We start from the raw sequence: 17,348 nt of genomic DNA, 5'->3' as shown, positions 1-17,348 counted from the left end.
TTGGTGATCAGATCAGTCAGCGTCCTCTGGTTGCTTTATAAGATATAGTGATTCGAAAATGAAGACATTGACGACAGCAGAACTTCCGGGGCCTCAGTGTAGTGCTAGCTCGGTTCGAGGGCCGAAGAGATCAAGGACTCTCTCTCTTTCTCTCTCTCTCTCTCTCTCTCTCTCTCTCTCTCTCTCTCTCTCTCTCTCTCTCTAAAGTGAATATTTCATCAGTACCGGATATTAAAACAGAAATAAGCTGCATAGATCAACTGAAAATCAAAGTTTTGAGTGATGATTTAGTTTTGCCAGAACTAAATTTCGTATATGCAGTCTGAGAATTTCATGATATAAATAAATACTTTTGTTTAAGCCTATTGGGTTCGAAACACATCCAAACACTTAACTACCATAAAGAGACAGCCGAAAATTTTATGAATGTCGAGAAGAGAAAGCAAGAAGATGTTGCATATGTAGACATTTTAGGCGGAAATTGCAGGCTCTACCAGGACCCACATCAGGGCTCTACCAACTGAGCCACCTAGTCATCCCTGACTTCAACCGATTTTTCGTTAAAATGTCTACATAGTACATGTCCTGTGTATATCAAATCGTAAGGTGTTGCCTGCATAGTGAACAAGCACAAAAAATATAGGAGAGAGAAGAAAACTGAGGAGCATTATCACCGGTTGCGGATAATTTTTTTCTGTGGTCAACAAGAGCTACTACTTCGAGGTGACAATGACAGTGGCCTAATAAGGGAGATTTCACACCGTGTCGCCTGAAGATTAGGTTTGTGCGGCCTTTTGTGTCGCTACGGTGTGAAACGTTGCTGTTGATTGGCCCATTCCAATCGACATGTATCGCGTGTCCCTTCGGTCTGAAACCTTCCTAAGTCTTGAAAATCCAAGTCACAAGGATGGAAAATTAGGGCCTTGTTAAGGTTAGGTGTGAAGGCAGGTAGACCACAGCACCCTAAAGGATCATATTCAAACCTGCAGGAAGAACGCATCTTACTTGAATCTCCAATACGATGATAAAAACTTCTGGTGAGTTCATTTTAAAAAATGTGTCCGAGATAAAGAGAGGCGTGCCCAGGATTTTCGGAAGGGAGAGGGGTTACGCATACTATTTTTGGTAGTCAGTCCTGATTTTGCCATTTTTTCCCTGTCTTTGACGTTCCTCTTTTTTTTTCTTTTTTTTTTTTTAAAAAAAAAGGAATACTGGGTCAAATGGGGTTATTACCTCACCAACCCTCTCTTGGGCACGTCACTGGAGATAAATGAGTAAGCATTTGATCATACTGGGAGACGAAACATTAGATGTGCTGGGAACGGAAGGGTTTTCATTATGCATTAATTGTTTCGTGATCCACGTGTATTCGAGAAGACTTCCTTTGTTTCGTGCCGATATATAACAAGACAGCGAAAGCTGTGACAGGCATTTTTGAATACTTGTGAGTGCTAAGGCCTGAATCGGAACAATTTGGTGGGTTTCGGCTTTTATAAGAGCTGAAAAAATGGGAGGACAAGACACGTTAGTGGTGTTCAGGCTCGAATTAGAGAGAAATATTCGAGAGCTGTCTGCGTCCAGTTCGCAACCCACAATTTGAATCTCGCGTTGTCGAGTGGATTGTCCATCCCGTGCATGTGTAACAGCTTCGTAAAAACACTCAAAGATACCATAGATGTTTTTATACCTGATGAGAAGAAATGGACAAACACACATACTGAGATGGTTCCGGCACACATTATTAATGCATGGAAACAGAGGAGTCGAGTGGTAAAAAATGTTCCGATTTCACGTTCTGATTAAAATGATAGCCTTACAGTGGCAACGATTTAAGGGATAGTTGCTCCCCATTTTTTATTTTTCTGCTTCAAAATTATGGCCTCTTAATGTTAAGCCTTGGCTACCAAGAGAAAGTAAACTTTCCTTGCAACGCCCTCCGCACCACCCCCCCCCCCCCCCTCGTTTTGGAACCCAATTGCCACCACTGGTCTTAAACATACAATTGTGAGGTTCTTACTATACCCCTTAAAAAATGGTGTTGAGCCCCCCCCGAAAGGAATTCCTGGATACGTGCCTGGTTACGGTGTATAATTCTGATGTTGATTCTTGAACAAAACAATGTCTTTAATGTAATGTTCATTTTGCGCACTCACCTCTTTCATTCTTTGTTTGACAAACGGTTCGAAGGCAGGAGAAATTTCCGGATAAAATATCGGACCCTTTGCGCAAGTATCTAAGTTAACGTAGGACACTGCCCTCTCCATTAGCTTGTTGACTTTTTCCTGAAATATAAACACAGAAAGCTCTTTTAGGAGAAAGTATTACCTTCATAGAATGAGGAGATAAACTTACTCATGTGGGAATTTCTGAGACTGCTGATAAAAGTTACCTCCTTTTGTAATACAAATTTCGGTTTTAAAATTGTTTGCCCCAACCGAGCTGCACATTAACATACTTTGTGTTATCCAAATGTTAGTGCTGTGTGTCTTTTTTTTATAAATTTTAGAAATATCACCTACAAATACTATATATTGGATTACTCAAGTCAAGCAGAGCAAACAGCCTGATAAATGTATTTCTTTATTGAAATAATTTTAAATTTATCATAATAAACATTAACTACAGAAGGCAGTATAAATATTTTTAAAAACAATAAATAAGAAATTATGAGAATAAATTCAAGATGGATAACTTTTAGAAACCTTTTTACTCTAATTAAGAATCCAAAATTGTTTAAATACAATATGTACGAATGTAGAGCTTAAAAGAGTAATATATTTATATAAGGAACGGCTTGAGAAATGTAAACTTCTTTGTAAGAGAAAGTAATTGATTGATTGAGTTGGAGTTTAAAATCCACTTTATGAATAGTAAGGCTAATTGGGACTGGACCTAAAGTTTAAAGTGGGATCCGAACCACTATATTGTTTTTTAAACTGTATCTTGAAGTCAAGGATTGAATCAAGTATTGTTGTTTTCACTGTTTCAATTTCAGTAACTTTTGTCCACGTGTTTTCATACACGATAATGTTTATATTGACTGAGGAATTCTCTGCAGGAAATAGAGAGTTTTTGAATTTCTAATCTTGGTTTACCAATGTAGAAGCCTTTATTGCGTATTGTGGTAATAGGGCAAGAAACTGAAATTCCTGAATGACAGAATTGGACATGAGATGAGATTTATAGAGTGCCTACAAATTAAAAGAATCATAATAGTGAAAGAAATGATGGACTAAATTGTAAGTACAAATTAGAAGACGAATGTAAGAAAGACATAACCTGCTCCCGTGGCGGAGTGGTTTGCACATCGTGCCACGAAGTCAGGAGTCACGGATTCGCATCCCGGCCTGGGCATGGATGTTTGTGAGTATCCATTCATCAATTTCATCATATCATCACTCATCCCCATCTTCGCAAATTAGACAAAAAGTGGCACAAGAAGCGAAGTAAAATATAGCAAATAAATAAAAAATAGATCAATAAGTAAGAAAGACATATTACAGAGACAAGATGTTCTCGTCGGTTTTGAATGCGGAACTACGAATTCAATTACTTGCCTTATCCGGTGGAAAGTGCAAGAGCATAATAATTCAATGCGTATTTTTTTCTTCCTCTCTAGGTGAATTGTGAGAATGAATCGATGGACTACATGATGAAATGAACACAATAAAATGCCTTACATGCCTGGAAACTCTGGTTTCGTAGTGCACTACGCTAGATTAGTCAAGCAGGTAATATCAATTATATTCACTTATTTTAAACACCTTGTGCTCGTCTCATACTATGTAGGCTACACTGTGGTTTTCGCACTCTGATCTACTCACCTCGACCCATTCGATAGACCCTATGAGACCATATTCCTCTGCACCCCAACTGCAAAATACAATCGTTCGTCGAGGTCGCCAACCTAGAATATAACATAAAAACTACAAATATTGATGTACTCAATGTTCAATTTGTGAATTTAGCTTATTGGGTTCAGATTAACATGCAAAAACAAATAATAATAATACAATTCAATGTCTATTTCCAGTCTATATTACCATACCAGCTTTGCCGACCCGATAAAATTTCCCGTAGCTGTTTTCCTTTTATTCAAGGTAGTATAAGGTGTACACAAATGAAGTATACAAATTTCGAGTATAATAAAAATAAAAAGGCAATATATATATATATATATATATATATATATATATATATATATATATATATATATATAAAATTGTCCATCATGGGAAAATAGTAGGTAATTATGGAAGTTTCTTTATAAACTTGAAACCTTGTGCTAGATCAATACTCTGGCGACTGGCGGCACTAATTGCATTGTTTACAAAAATTGTCTCCACAGAAAAAATCAGCGTGTGTCAGTAGTTTGCAGACAAAAATTCTAACTCGAGTGTAGGGAATTTTCAGAAAAGTGTACGAACAGACAGCCGCCGACGCAAAAGAGCTTTGTTTAGTGGGTGAAAATGTTTAAAGAGGCAGGAAGTGGTGATAACTTTCGCGGGAATGAAATATCTAAACGTGTTGCAACAATTTGCAATTCCACGAATCCAGAATGTTCCCAAGCAACATCTACCAACAGAATGATGCCTCTGGTCTCAGCAAGTTAGAGCTTGTTTAAACCAACATTTACCTGGATGTTGGATTGGACGCGGCAATCCGATCGAATGGCCACCCAGTTCTCCTGATATGACTCCATGTGATTTTGCTTTGGATTCATCAAAATGGTGTCAAGAATGGACCTTCGAGCAGTCATTGCTGAATCCTTTGAACAGACAACACATGGCATTTTACATCGTACATGGATTAAACTTTGTTATTTTCTAGAAATACTCCGTGCAACCAACGGAGAGCACACAGAAATCTACTGAACCATGTTACGTAAAACTTTCACAGTTGGTATGTGTTTTAGAAATATAATTTCATCAGTCTTTCCTGAAGTTTTATTTATGTTACACTCCGAAATTGTATACTTCATTTGTGTACACGCTGAACGTACAATTCGTACTTACGGTCCAAATTCATGTCATTATAAATTCATACACACATACATCATTAACTGAACGTCAGACTAATTGTCATATATTTTCCATGTAATTTCATTTGAATGGGAAAAATTGCATTAATTATTATAGGGGGTAATTATGACGGACGAAATTGACATCAATACCATCCAGAATTTCAAATTCGGTCAGTCGGCGGGTAGGAGGGGGGGTGCAGTGGGAAAAAATACCTCTGATGCAATCCTACTGACGAGTTTGCTTGAGCTTGTTGTTAAGTCAATTTTATGCACAAAAAGGCTAATTTGGACTGGACATGCAGTTTGAAGCGGTGTGTGTGTGTGTGTGTGCGGGGGGGATTCTATGGACGACCTTGTATATCTTGACTTGATATGGTTTATTTTCTATCGCCATTCCAATAAACTCAATTTGAATGTGCAGGTTGACTGAATTCTGGCTAACGTTTCCACACGCGTACTGACTTCATTAATTCCAATATGACTAGAATCAGAATCTACTACTGTCATTTATTAACGCAGACAAGAATAGGATTTCTTAGTAACTAAGTCGGCGATGTTGTTGCTAATATCATGTTTCAAAATAATATGAATTCAATTTTCAAGAAATCCTGCAATAGTTTTTCATGTAGACTACATTTGTATTTCTTTAAGAGTTGGAAGTAAATATTTCCTTTAGGAATAATGATAATTGCTACTTAAAATAACAATAACGAGAAAAAAGTTTTAAAATTATATAAAAGCCATTTCTATTTCCAAAAAAATAATCCCTACTACTCACTGCACTGTTTTATTTTCATTTTCGAAGTTTGTTATCCTATTTTGCAACATAATGATGTAGTACAAAGCAACATTTAACTATTTATTTACAGTACTTTGCATTTAAAATAACGTTTTTATGTTCTAGGTATGAATTTCTGGAAATGTAATTTTCATGTGCAAGAATATATGAGGCTGCCGAACGAGATTTTGTTTTCCTTTGTCTATTAAATTTAAGGCCAACGGTACTTAAAATGTTGTTACTTCTTGATAATAAGCTGTCATGTATTGTGTTTTACAAATTTAAGATATGTTGTTATCGATTGCATTGATAACATTTTAAAGCAGCATCCATCGCTACTTGCATTATGAACAAGTTTAAATCTAAAAATCTAATGGAAATACTTTGTATTACAGTATGAAATATATCATGGATACATTTATTCCTGGCAGGGATGGACATTTATCTGTATTATCAGAGATACTTTATTCTTGTGCGGGGGAAATCCCTGACATCTCCCCATGAATATTATCTACCAAAAAGCTTCAACATTACATCAAATCAGTACAGTTAGGTAAAGATACTAAATCTTGCCTTACGGGTAGCAAAACTCTGTTCTATTTCCGGCACTTTCAATTTAGTGTATTGCCAATATTGACAGCATATTTACCTGTTTTTACAAGATTCCCCAGAACTCTGGTAGTCTCGAGAAACGCCGCTGTTCCAGCCGAAGGGTCCATGGCTCCATAACCCCAGGCGTCTCTGTGATTTCCCAGTAAGACATAACGATCTAAGTGAAATCAGAATTAAAGCTAAATATTCTTTAAAGGACCACATTTTATGCACAAAATTGTATCTACTGCGCTAGTATAAAACTGATACTTGTATACATTAAGCATCAAAAGTATTTCCAACAACATAAGTTTCCAAGAAATTCAAAATTAGAAGCAAAAATAATTTATGATTAACAACACGAAAATTATAATGGAAGTAATATAAATTCAATTGCAATAATATTCATCTTGAGAAAGATTATTTGGATGAAAAATGTTACGAAAACACTGTTAATTACAATAGAATAGAATAGGTTGTTTTTCCCTTGGTGGCGCCATTTCCTTGGCATCCACAGAGCACTATCAAGTTGCGCATATTGGTTTGCGGTTCCGGATTGAGCTGAGCGCGTGACTGTACGCGATCCTCAATTATCTGGTTATAACTCATTGCGTGCTTACAGTAAAGCAATTTTTTCATTATTTATTTTGCATTAAAATAATTCCTTTTGTAGTCGCTTGTACATATTTGTAGACAATTTTCTCTTCACTGCCTCTCTTCCGTTTCAATACTCGTTATTTTTAGAATTGATTTGATCCAAGTATATTTTTCATATTTTTGAGAAGCTGTCCTCTATAAAATAACTGATTTGGTGAGTAAACACAATTATTTTTAAAAAGGTGGAACAATTTGTTTAATTTTTTGCAAAAAATAATATTTAATATACTTAGCACTAATTATATAGTCGACTATTATGCAACTCATCGTTGCTTTAAATTTCTCTGACATGTGATAGATTCAGTGTGTATAATTATGCGAAGGAATATTATAGACGTCTTTATTGAACAGATACAACTGACAAGCTAGTCACAAACCAAATAGATTAGCATTACAACTGATAAATATATAACTTTACAGCATTAGTATATATCAAAGTGAGCTAAAAGAAGAGTACCTGGTTCTACTGCGCCAGTAATCTGTCCAATGACATTGTAGTTAACACTCCTCTGCAATCTGTTATGCACAGATAACCGCACTTTACTTCCATTTGTAAAGCCTGGACCCAATCTGTATGTGATATTTGGAATCCCTCCAATCCAGTCTTCGGGAGCTAATTCGCCGCCAAGGTGTCTACAAGAACACAGGATCATTAACCATGTTTTTCTTTTTTCTTTATGTCTTACTTATGAATAATGACAAGTAATTTCTGAAATGCATTTGACACATACATACATAGGTACATGTATGTATATAGTGTGGAAAGACTCAAGGGATACATTGTAAAAAAGTTAAAATTCAAAGCAGACATCGATACTCGGCCAAGCGACACAATCATACATTCCAGCAATAGTGGAAGCAAGTGACATCAGACGCACAAAACACTACCGGGTGCATGAACGACAACAAGCGACAAACCTGGAAGAATGAGTCGGCATCTGAGCAACGCCCTATGGTAGGTTAAAAGGGATAACTTCGAGAATAAGTCGTCATTCAGTCATTCATCATCCAGTTAGTAACGTGTAGTCAGCGCCGAGCGACAACAAGCATTAGTTCGAAAGGAGCTCTAGACTCTCGAGTCGCCGTGTCGCTGAGGGCAACCGCTACGTTACTAAGCGTATCGTCCGTACCTGCCTACAGTCAACTTGGCTAGTACTGCTTGCCGACTCAGTCACATCGATCAGATGCAGCCCGGAGTGGTAACCAGTAGCTGGAACACACACGTCTGTCACCTGACGTCCGCTTACTAGTCGCCTAGCCGAGAGGTAAGATGCATCATCGACATCCCTTGATTCCTTCCACTCTCTGCTTGGGCTAAGTTGGAAAGATTGTAGGGGGAACATAAAACGTATTGCTCTATCATCAGGCCCCTTAAGCGTTCAGGAGTTCGATCCCCGCATAGAATGCTCATGAAACCAGTGAACGCAACAATATATATATATATATATATTCCCGCTTGTATGTTTTTCTAGTTTTAAATTGAGAAGTTGGTAAACTAAAGTTCTTGTTCTGCACAGTACAATGCTCTAGTTTATGGATGTGAAGTGATAACTTATCAATTCTGCAAAGACATACATTGTTCCAAAACACATCGATTTCAATTTTAAATTATCCTAAAATTTAATAAAATTTAATTATCCTATCCTTGATCCTTAGCCATTAAAACAGGAATACTTCTTTAAATATACATATTCTTATGATTATTGTGTATTGTGGACAGCTTTATAAAAGTTCTATGATTACAACTTTTTTAAGGTTGATAAGTTACTTTATTTTCATGTTTATCGGACATAACAATACTATGAAATTTCCATTTATTATCGTGTTAAACTGAAAGAGATATGTTCATGATATGTAATGAAAAAATATTCTACATTAATTTCTTACTTTAGAAGCTTTTGGGCATCGGAATATCCAATTGGTTGGCTTGGGATTTTAGGAAGTAAGGCATCTTCTTCCTTGATTCTGTACGCCTTATCTGAAATGCAAAATTAATTACATCAATTCGGTTAATATAATGGCTGTTCAAAATTTCGACAGCCCCGCCCTCCTCTTCCCAAATTTTCCTGTGTTCTTAGAAGAACATTTATAAAACTTGAAATAGATTGTTCAAAAAATTTCTCATGTAAATCGCTATCCGTTTAATCTTATTTAGCTATTGGTATTGGGACATAGACTACGTTGATTATAAATATAGTCACGTGTCTCTTCCAACTATACGAAAAATAGTCAACGTGTGTTCTTTTATTTTATATTGATTCACCGGTGACCCCACATTTCGTCGCTGTTCAGTTCTAGCTTCTTGAAATCATTGTTCTTCATGTATCCCCTATTTTAACAATGTACATGTTTTAATATACGTATAACGTAATGAATATTATTAATATATAGAAAAATAGTATACAATTTATAAATCACACACATGTATATATATATATGTATGTATATATATATATATATATACATACACACACATATATATAAGTGTGTGTGTGTGATTTATAAATTTTAAATTATATTTGGGGTGTATATATACATCCGAAATATAGCAATAGCTAGTAGATCTCTGAACGTCACTTAGGTTTTCGCATACCACGAGGGAAATTTTGCATAAGAGAATATTCTCTTTCACTTACCAAGAGATGGCCAATATGGAGTTAAAGGGTCGCCATGATTTATCAGAACGCTCCCTCGTTGCATGCCTGTACCTGGTAGATAGAGAGTATTAGGATACACCTGCTCAGGATTTACACCAAACGGTGCAACATCTTTGGGATCGGAAAATATTATTACTCCAATTGCGCCTCTCTCTGCAGCGTGCTGGACCTACGTGTAAACACAAACAATAATATTACATTTGTTGCATTTTACTTCTTTCGTATAAGAAATTTATGTATGTTTCATGGTCACCACATTGTGTTATCAAATAATTTGAAGATTCATCAATCCAAATAAGAATATTTCGCAGTGAATGTAACAAGTATCAAATTTATAAAGGAAAACACTGTAACCTGTGCTGTAACTAAGTTCATTAAAACATACAAATATTTTTTTTACACTAGTTTAAGGTTAACATTGGTTAACAATAGCGTAATGTTTATGTTATTGCCTTAGATCATCTAGTACTCCTTAAATTTAGTGCTTAAGTAGTTAAATTACGTTGATTAAATTATAACACATTACTTATACGTGTGATCTTATATGTGCTGTAACACTTACATCTTTATGCTGTGTTCACAGTGACCAATGCCATTTACCACATGACCTCCTTCCCATATGCTAGTTGCAAAACTGGTTATGTGTTTTTCTATATTATGTTTTCCAATTATATACATCTGTAAATTTTCCATATTCTGTATATTCATATACTATTAGCATCACATTAATGTATGTATGGCAAAATACTATTTTTCTAATTATGGAATCAGTGCAAAGTAAATTGTCAACTGTAACCGTACTGCAAATAATGATAATAATAAAAAAAATCCGAACGAAATGTTTTGTAATTCGATTTAATTAACAAGCCAACGTTGGTTGATTTAAGTGTATATATATATATATATATATATATATATATATATATATATATATATATATATATATCAGTGGCGTATGCTGAGACCAAGATCAGGGCTATCTCCAATATAGTAGTGTTTGAATTTTAAATGAAAATGTATTGTATTATTAGTAACGTTCCTCTAAACACGGTTGCGGTCTTTAAATGGTTAGCTATTGTCGGATCATATGTTGCTAAAAATTCCAAAAGTTCTATGTACATGCCTTTATTTGTTGAATCCCCAGACTCAATGTGGCCCTTAAATGCACATTCTTGCTTCCCCTGAAATGCTATTGCATCAATTAATCTTCTTATAATAATTCTGTTTTCCTTCACTTTTTCATTATGCAAACTGTCAGCAATCTTCTTTTGCAAATTCAAGGAATGATCAATTCTTTGAGAACCGAATGTCTGTAAGTTACTGAACGCACGTATATGACTAAGTGATTTTTGGTGTTTATCACAAGCAGTTATCAAATAGTTTAAGTTACTAAATCCTGTTGTATTCCAAGGACTTCTGTCGGTAGAAAAAAGCAAACATGCCCAGCAATACAACTTATTAAGTGCACTCGACGCAGTCAACCAAAGATATTTTTGGTAGCTGGTCTCGTAAAAACGCCTAATATATATGTTCGGGAATGAAAGCATTCTGCAGCGAGCCGTCTGCGCAGCGAAGAGACTGACTGACTTGCTCATGTGAGCTCGGCCGTGCAATATAGTACGCGCGCGTCTCCTATTATCTACGATATTAGACAGTTGTAATTACGGTTCTACATACCAATATGTATTCTTTAGTATTATAAATATTCTAAAATCTAAATCGATGTACCGTGTTATTCATCTGGTAGAACTACGCCTAAGGTAAAACAGTTAACTTAAATAACCAGAGTCTCAACGAATTATAAGTCGGTCATTACCGCAACATATGGTCCTCCGCAAAACCGGATGAATTACGGATATCGGTAAACGACGGGACTGGTGAAAGTGCAGTTTAGTGAAGTGAGGTGATACAGACAGTGAAAGTACAGTGAAGTTACAGAACAAAGCAGTTTTCCCGCCACTTCAGCCACGCCGCGCGAGGGGAAATTAGAGCGAGCTAGGAGAATCAACGGACAGCACGATCCAGTCACAGGGTTGCCAAGAGCAGAGGAATTATCGACGGCTGCAGATTCCATGTACGTGAGTAAATCCTTTTATTTTCCTTTTCCATGCTTGTTTGTTCATATTCCTAACCTTGCCTGAGAAAATGCCGGAAGAAAGTGAAATGCTTGAGAAGCTAGTGAGACAACGCAGTGTAATTCAAGGACAATTAACTCGGCTTCAGAACTACGTGTCCAATTATGACGAAGCAAGTGGTCATGTAAACGAAATTGTAGCCAGGCATAAGCAACTCGGCAGTGTTTGGTCAAAACCAGAGGATGTAATGGACAAAATATCTGAATTATCAGATGAGCAATCTCACGACGGGAAGAGAGCGTCACTTGAGCAAAGTTACTTCACGTTAGAAGCTAAAATGCTTTCAATAATAGACAAAGACTCGACGAGAAAAAATAACACATGTAAGCCTGAAACTAAATCTCCAATCAAGCTCCCAGATGTAACTTTACCAACGTTTGACGGAAACTACACTCAATTTTCATCTTTTCAAGATATTTTTGTAGCCCTCATAGAAAAAAATGAAACCTTGTCAGACATACAAAGATTGCAGTATTTACGGCTTTCGTTAAAGGGTGATGCATTACAAACGATCGAGAATTTGCAACTCACAGGTGCTAATTACAAGGTCGCCTGGGACTTGATTCAGCGCAAATACAATAATCCAAAGTTAATAGCCGCTGCTTACGTAAATTACATTTTGAATGTATCTTCGGTCACTAAGGAAAGTGTAACAGAATTAAGAAAGTTCACGACTACGATTAGAAGTTCTATAGAAGCATTAAGAAACATTCAGGGAGACGCGGACCTAATTGATATTTTTCTCGTTCAGTATCTTTCAGCCAAATTGGATAAATGTACGAGAAGAGACTTTGAAAAACAATCAAGCAACACAGAATTCAGTACCATCGAAGAATTGCTTATATTTTTAGAAGCTAAGTGCAACTCTCTACAGAAATTCGAAGCAAATGAACCTACGACATCGACGAAGCCGTTTTCAAGGTCACCAGCTGTTAGTAACGTCAGGTCGAGAACGCCACAAGCATCTAACACGTATTTTACTGCATCGGGTAAAAGCTGCATCTATTGCAAGGATGCCTCTCCTTTTCATCCTTTATTCAGATGCCAGTCATTTTTTAAATTGACGAATAAACAGAAATATAAATTCCTGCATGAGAACCGCATATGCACGAATTGTTTGCGTTTTGCTAATCACACAGTGTTAAATTGTAAAGCCGGCTCTTGCAGGTCCTGTAGGTTGCGTCATCACACGAGTTTGCACGAAGAAAGGGGTGGCGAGCGCCGTGTACCCCCCCTCCCTCCAGGAATATCAGCTGCGAACGAAGCAAGCAGTGTTTCCAACCCTCAAGTCGGAGAGGGAACCAGTTCATCGTATTCAGTAAAGAATAAGAACCAAAATGTTTATTACTGCCTGTGTTCTAGCAAAGGACAAAGATGGAAAATACATGCCTTGCCGCATCTTATTGGACCCGGGGTCTCAAGTGAGCCTCATTGGTATGGATATGGTACAACGTCTTGGGTTACGAAGACAGAGACAAAATACGTTGATACAGGGAATAAGTTCCAACACTGTAAATTCACCTTTTGCTGTGAATGTGGAATTAAAATCAAGATTCAATGAATTTACTGTAGAGGCACAATGTTCTGCCTTGAAAAATATTACGGAACGTTTGCCTGCAGAAAAAATGGATATTTCAACATGGGAGATACCTACAGATATTGCCCTGGCGGATGAAAACTTCAATGTTCCTGCAAAGATTGACATATTAATTTCTGCAAGTATATTTTTCGATATCTTACTGCCAGAGAAGATGTCGAAACAAGGACCTTATCCTACGTTACAAAACACACAGTTTGGCTGGATTGTAGTGGGCAACACTCCAGGTACAACGTCACATCCAAGCAGATCATTCTTTATACAGGGTGAGCCGTTGGAAATGCTCTTACATCGTTTCTGGTCGGTGGAAGATTTGTGGGAAGAAATTATGTCGCCTAAAGAAAAAAAAATGGAAGCACATTTTCGCCAAACTACAGAAAGGAATGAAGATGGCACTTACACGGTACGCTTACCTTTGACGGAAGATATATCAGCATTAGGGGAATCTTTGGAACATGCACACTCCAGATTTTTACAGTTAGAACACCGACTACAGAGAGAACTGGAATTGAAAAAAGAATATGTGGAATTTATGAACGAGTACGAGAGATTACACCACATGCAAGCAGTGCAGGAAGTGCGAGAGGCGCCAGCAACGGGAGACATCCGATATTTCATCCCCCATCACCCAGATGTGAATATAGCCAGCTCCACGACGAAAGTACGGGTCGTATTCGACGGTTCAGCAAAAACGACCAGTGGCCGGTCACTCAATTGTCTACAAAGTGCAGGACCGGTTCTACAAGAAGACCTGTTCGGGTTACTGCTTCGCTTCAGGACTCATATAGTCGCTCTGAAATCTGATATTGAGAAGATGTATAGGATGATTCATATGCACCCTTCTGATAGGAAATTACAGTGCATATTATGGAGAAAATCTCACGACGAACCACTGATGATATACGAATTGAACACTGTAACTTATGGTCTGACATCTAGCTCGTATCTAGCAACTAAATGCCTACAGCAACTAGCGACAGACGAAATGCATAACTATCCACAAGCTGCTGAAATACTGAAGAGAGACTTTTATATCGATGACTTGCTGTCAGGGCAAGAAGATGAGAATCAAGCCATTAATCTACGTAAAGAACTGTCAGCATTATTATCGGCAGGAGGATTTAAGCTACGAAAATGGGCATCCAATTCTGCAAGAGTAATGGAAACTATACCTTTAGAGCTACGGGAAGTTAAAGACACGATTCTGTTTAACGACGACAGTACAAAAACTCTAGGTGTCAATTGGAATACCACCGCCGACACTCTTTGCATATTAACGGCCGGAGATTCAGCGCTGGCGCCAGAACGCCATGCTGAGTTGGCTACACTCGCACCGGCGAAGAAACATCATCTTACAACCTACCATCTACGCAGCGATCCAGCTCACAGGAGAAAGAAGGGTATTATTACAAAGTCGCCTCCTTGCGATCAAGTGCACGAGAAAGCAGACACCAACGCTTGTTTTGTAAACAATCACCCAGCTATCAACAATCAAAGAAACAGTAAGGCTGCTGGTTGCAGCAAACCTCTTTACGATAAACAAAGCTTTTCGACGATACGTGCAAAGAAAGAAAACAATTTGACCGGCTACGATTTGAGCATTCACGAAGTTGTAAGCAAACGCAGGGTTGCCAGTCAAATCGCGCAACTCTTCGATCCGCTCGGAATTATTGGGCCTGTTATTGCACTGTTTAAACAATTTCTACAGAAACTATGGAAATTAAATGTATCCTGGGACGATGAGTTACCTTCAGATGTATTAAACGAATGGAAGACTTTACAAGCACAAATATGCCACATTTCAGACATTAAGGTTCCACGATGTATTTTACCTAAAGGGAAGATTATAAACATTCAAATTCACGGGTTTTCTGACGCGTCTGAGAGAATGTACGGCGCGTGCATTTACGTCAGAACTGCAACTGCAGGAGGAGAAGTTAATTCACGGTTATTGTGCAGCAAGGGGAAAGTTGCACCGATTAAGAAAATAACTTTACCTCGTCTTGAGCTGTGCGCAGCACTTATCTTGGCAAAATTAGTTAATAAAGTGATACCTTTATTGAATCTCCAAATAAACAAGGTATATTTATATACAGATTCGCAGATTGTTTTGGCATGGATTGCAAAGGACCCAGAGACATGGAAACCCTTTGTGGCAAATAGAGTGGCTCAAATACTGGAGTACACGCAGGTGTGTGATTGGCGGCATGTAAGGTCAAAGGATAATCCTGCTGATATGTTATCGAGAGGAGTCGAACCCCTGAAGCTAAAGGAAAGCTCACTTTGGTTCCACGGACCAGCATTTGTAAGCCAATCAGATCAAGATCCGAAGTTAGCCATCAACGAGATCAGTTTTGGAATGAATGCACCTATAGAAGTACCAGAACGAAGGAAGGTGAAAATAACCTCATTGGTAACAACCCACAAATCAGATGAAATTCTTACGCGATTCTCTAACCTTTTGAGAATGATAAGAGTTATGGCACTTTGTCATATTTTCATTGATAATTGCAAGGGGCCCACGAAGAGAAATGTTTGTACTTCGAAACTGAATGCCAAGGATTTGCAACGAGCCACAGATACGTGCATTAAAGTAACGCAAGCCGTATTCTACGCGAAGAAAATAGAAGACTTGACTCACGAGAGAGAAGTTTCTCCGAACAGTGGAATAAAAGATCTGTATCCATTTCTCGACGCCGATTCCATTATTCGCGTGGGCGGACGTTTACAAGAAAGCGATCTCGCTTTTGAGGCAAAACATCAGATAATCTTGCCTCCTAAGGCCCATCTTACACGGCTGTTAATTGAATAAGAACATCGCAGATTACTTCATGCTGGAACACAGTTACTACTTTCCTCTATCAGACAAAAATATTGGATCGTCCGGGGAAGACAAATAGTTAAGCACATCCTACACTATTGTATTAAATGCCATAGACTTAAATCAGAAGCTAGTAAGCAACTGACGGGACATCTACCGGAGCACAGAATCCGAGCCGCTTATCCATTCATGTACAGTGGCGTAGACTACGCGGGGCCTATAAAGATAAAGACTGGAGCGCCAAGGAGCAAATCGACGAGAAAATGTTTCATTGCACTTTTTGTGTGTTTCTCAACGAAGGCTGTACACGTTGAAATTGTTACAGATTTAACAACCGAAGCATTTTTAGCTGCATTGAAAAGATTTATATCTCGAAGAGGAAAATGTGCAGCCATTTACAGTGACAACGCCAGTACCTTTCGAGGTGCACACAGAGAACTTCAGGAACTACGCAATATGTTTGAATCTACCCAGTTTCAAAATGTCATTCAAGACTACGCTGCAAATGAGCACTTTGAATGGAAATTCATACCGCCAAGAGCGCCAAATTTCGGTGGACTCTGGAAAGCGGCGATTAAATCGCTAAAACATCATCTACGAAGAGTGATGGGAAGCACCATACTAACTTACGAAGAGTTAAGTACTTTACTTTGCCAGATTGAAGCAATATTAAATTCAAGACCACTTTGCATTTTACCCGACGAATCATATTACCAGATATTAACTCCAGGGCATGTTCTCATTGGCAGACCCATAACAACCTTCCCAGAACCTGACCTTACCCCCATGCCTGACAATAGACTCGGCAGATACCAGCTGATACAGAAGATGAGAAGATCCATTTGGAAGCAGTGGAATAAAGAATACCTCCATTCTCTTCAACAACGCCAGAAGTGGACATCCTCCACGAAGAACTTATCTCCAGGGACAGTTGTACTACTGAAGGAGGACGACGTACCCCCACTACAGTGGAAACTAGCTAAGGTGGAAGCGGTGCATCCTGGGAACGATGGACTAGTGCGTGTAGTGACAGTGAAAACGAAAGACGGAGTTTTTAGAAGAAGTGTTGGTAAAATTGTGCTCCTCCCC

The 17,348-nt window shown here is 37.9% G+C and overlaps 1 protein-coding gene across 1 annotated transcript in view; it reads right to left on the bottom strand.

Moving 5' to 3' along the window:
• The window catches only part of LOC145978774 (N-acetylated-alpha-linked acidic dipeptidase 2-like), a 236,056-nt gene that overhangs the window by 190,207 nt on the left and 28,501 nt on the right, over positions 1 to 17,348 (bottom strand). Inside the window, exons 6-11 of the mRNA XM_083111590.1 lie at positions 9,686 to 9,875; positions 8,937 to 9,027; positions 7,507 to 7,682; positions 6,451 to 6,570; positions 3,825 to 3,907; positions 2,154 to 2,282 (exon numbers count right to left, since the gene is read on the bottom strand). Coding sequence (XP_082967716.1) covers positions 2,154 to 2,282; positions 3,825 to 3,907; positions 6,451 to 6,570; positions 7,507 to 7,682; positions 8,937 to 9,027; positions 9,686 to 9,875 — 789 coding nt within the window. The remainder of the gene's footprint in view (positions 1 to 2,153; positions 2,283 to 3,824; positions 3,908 to 6,450; positions 6,571 to 7,506; positions 7,683 to 8,936; positions 9,028 to 9,685; positions 9,876 to 17,348) is intronic.

This window comes from Lepisma saccharinum, chromosome 25, assembly GCF_977018435.1.
Source record: "Lepisma saccharinum chromosome 25, izLepSacc3.1, whole genome shotgun sequence".
Lineage (NCBI taxonomy): Eukaryota > Metazoa > Arthropoda > Insecta > Zygentoma > Lepismatidae > Lepisma > Lepisma saccharinum.
Note: the sequence above shows the minus strand (reverse complement) of the source record. Positions and strands in the feature narration are given on the sequence as shown.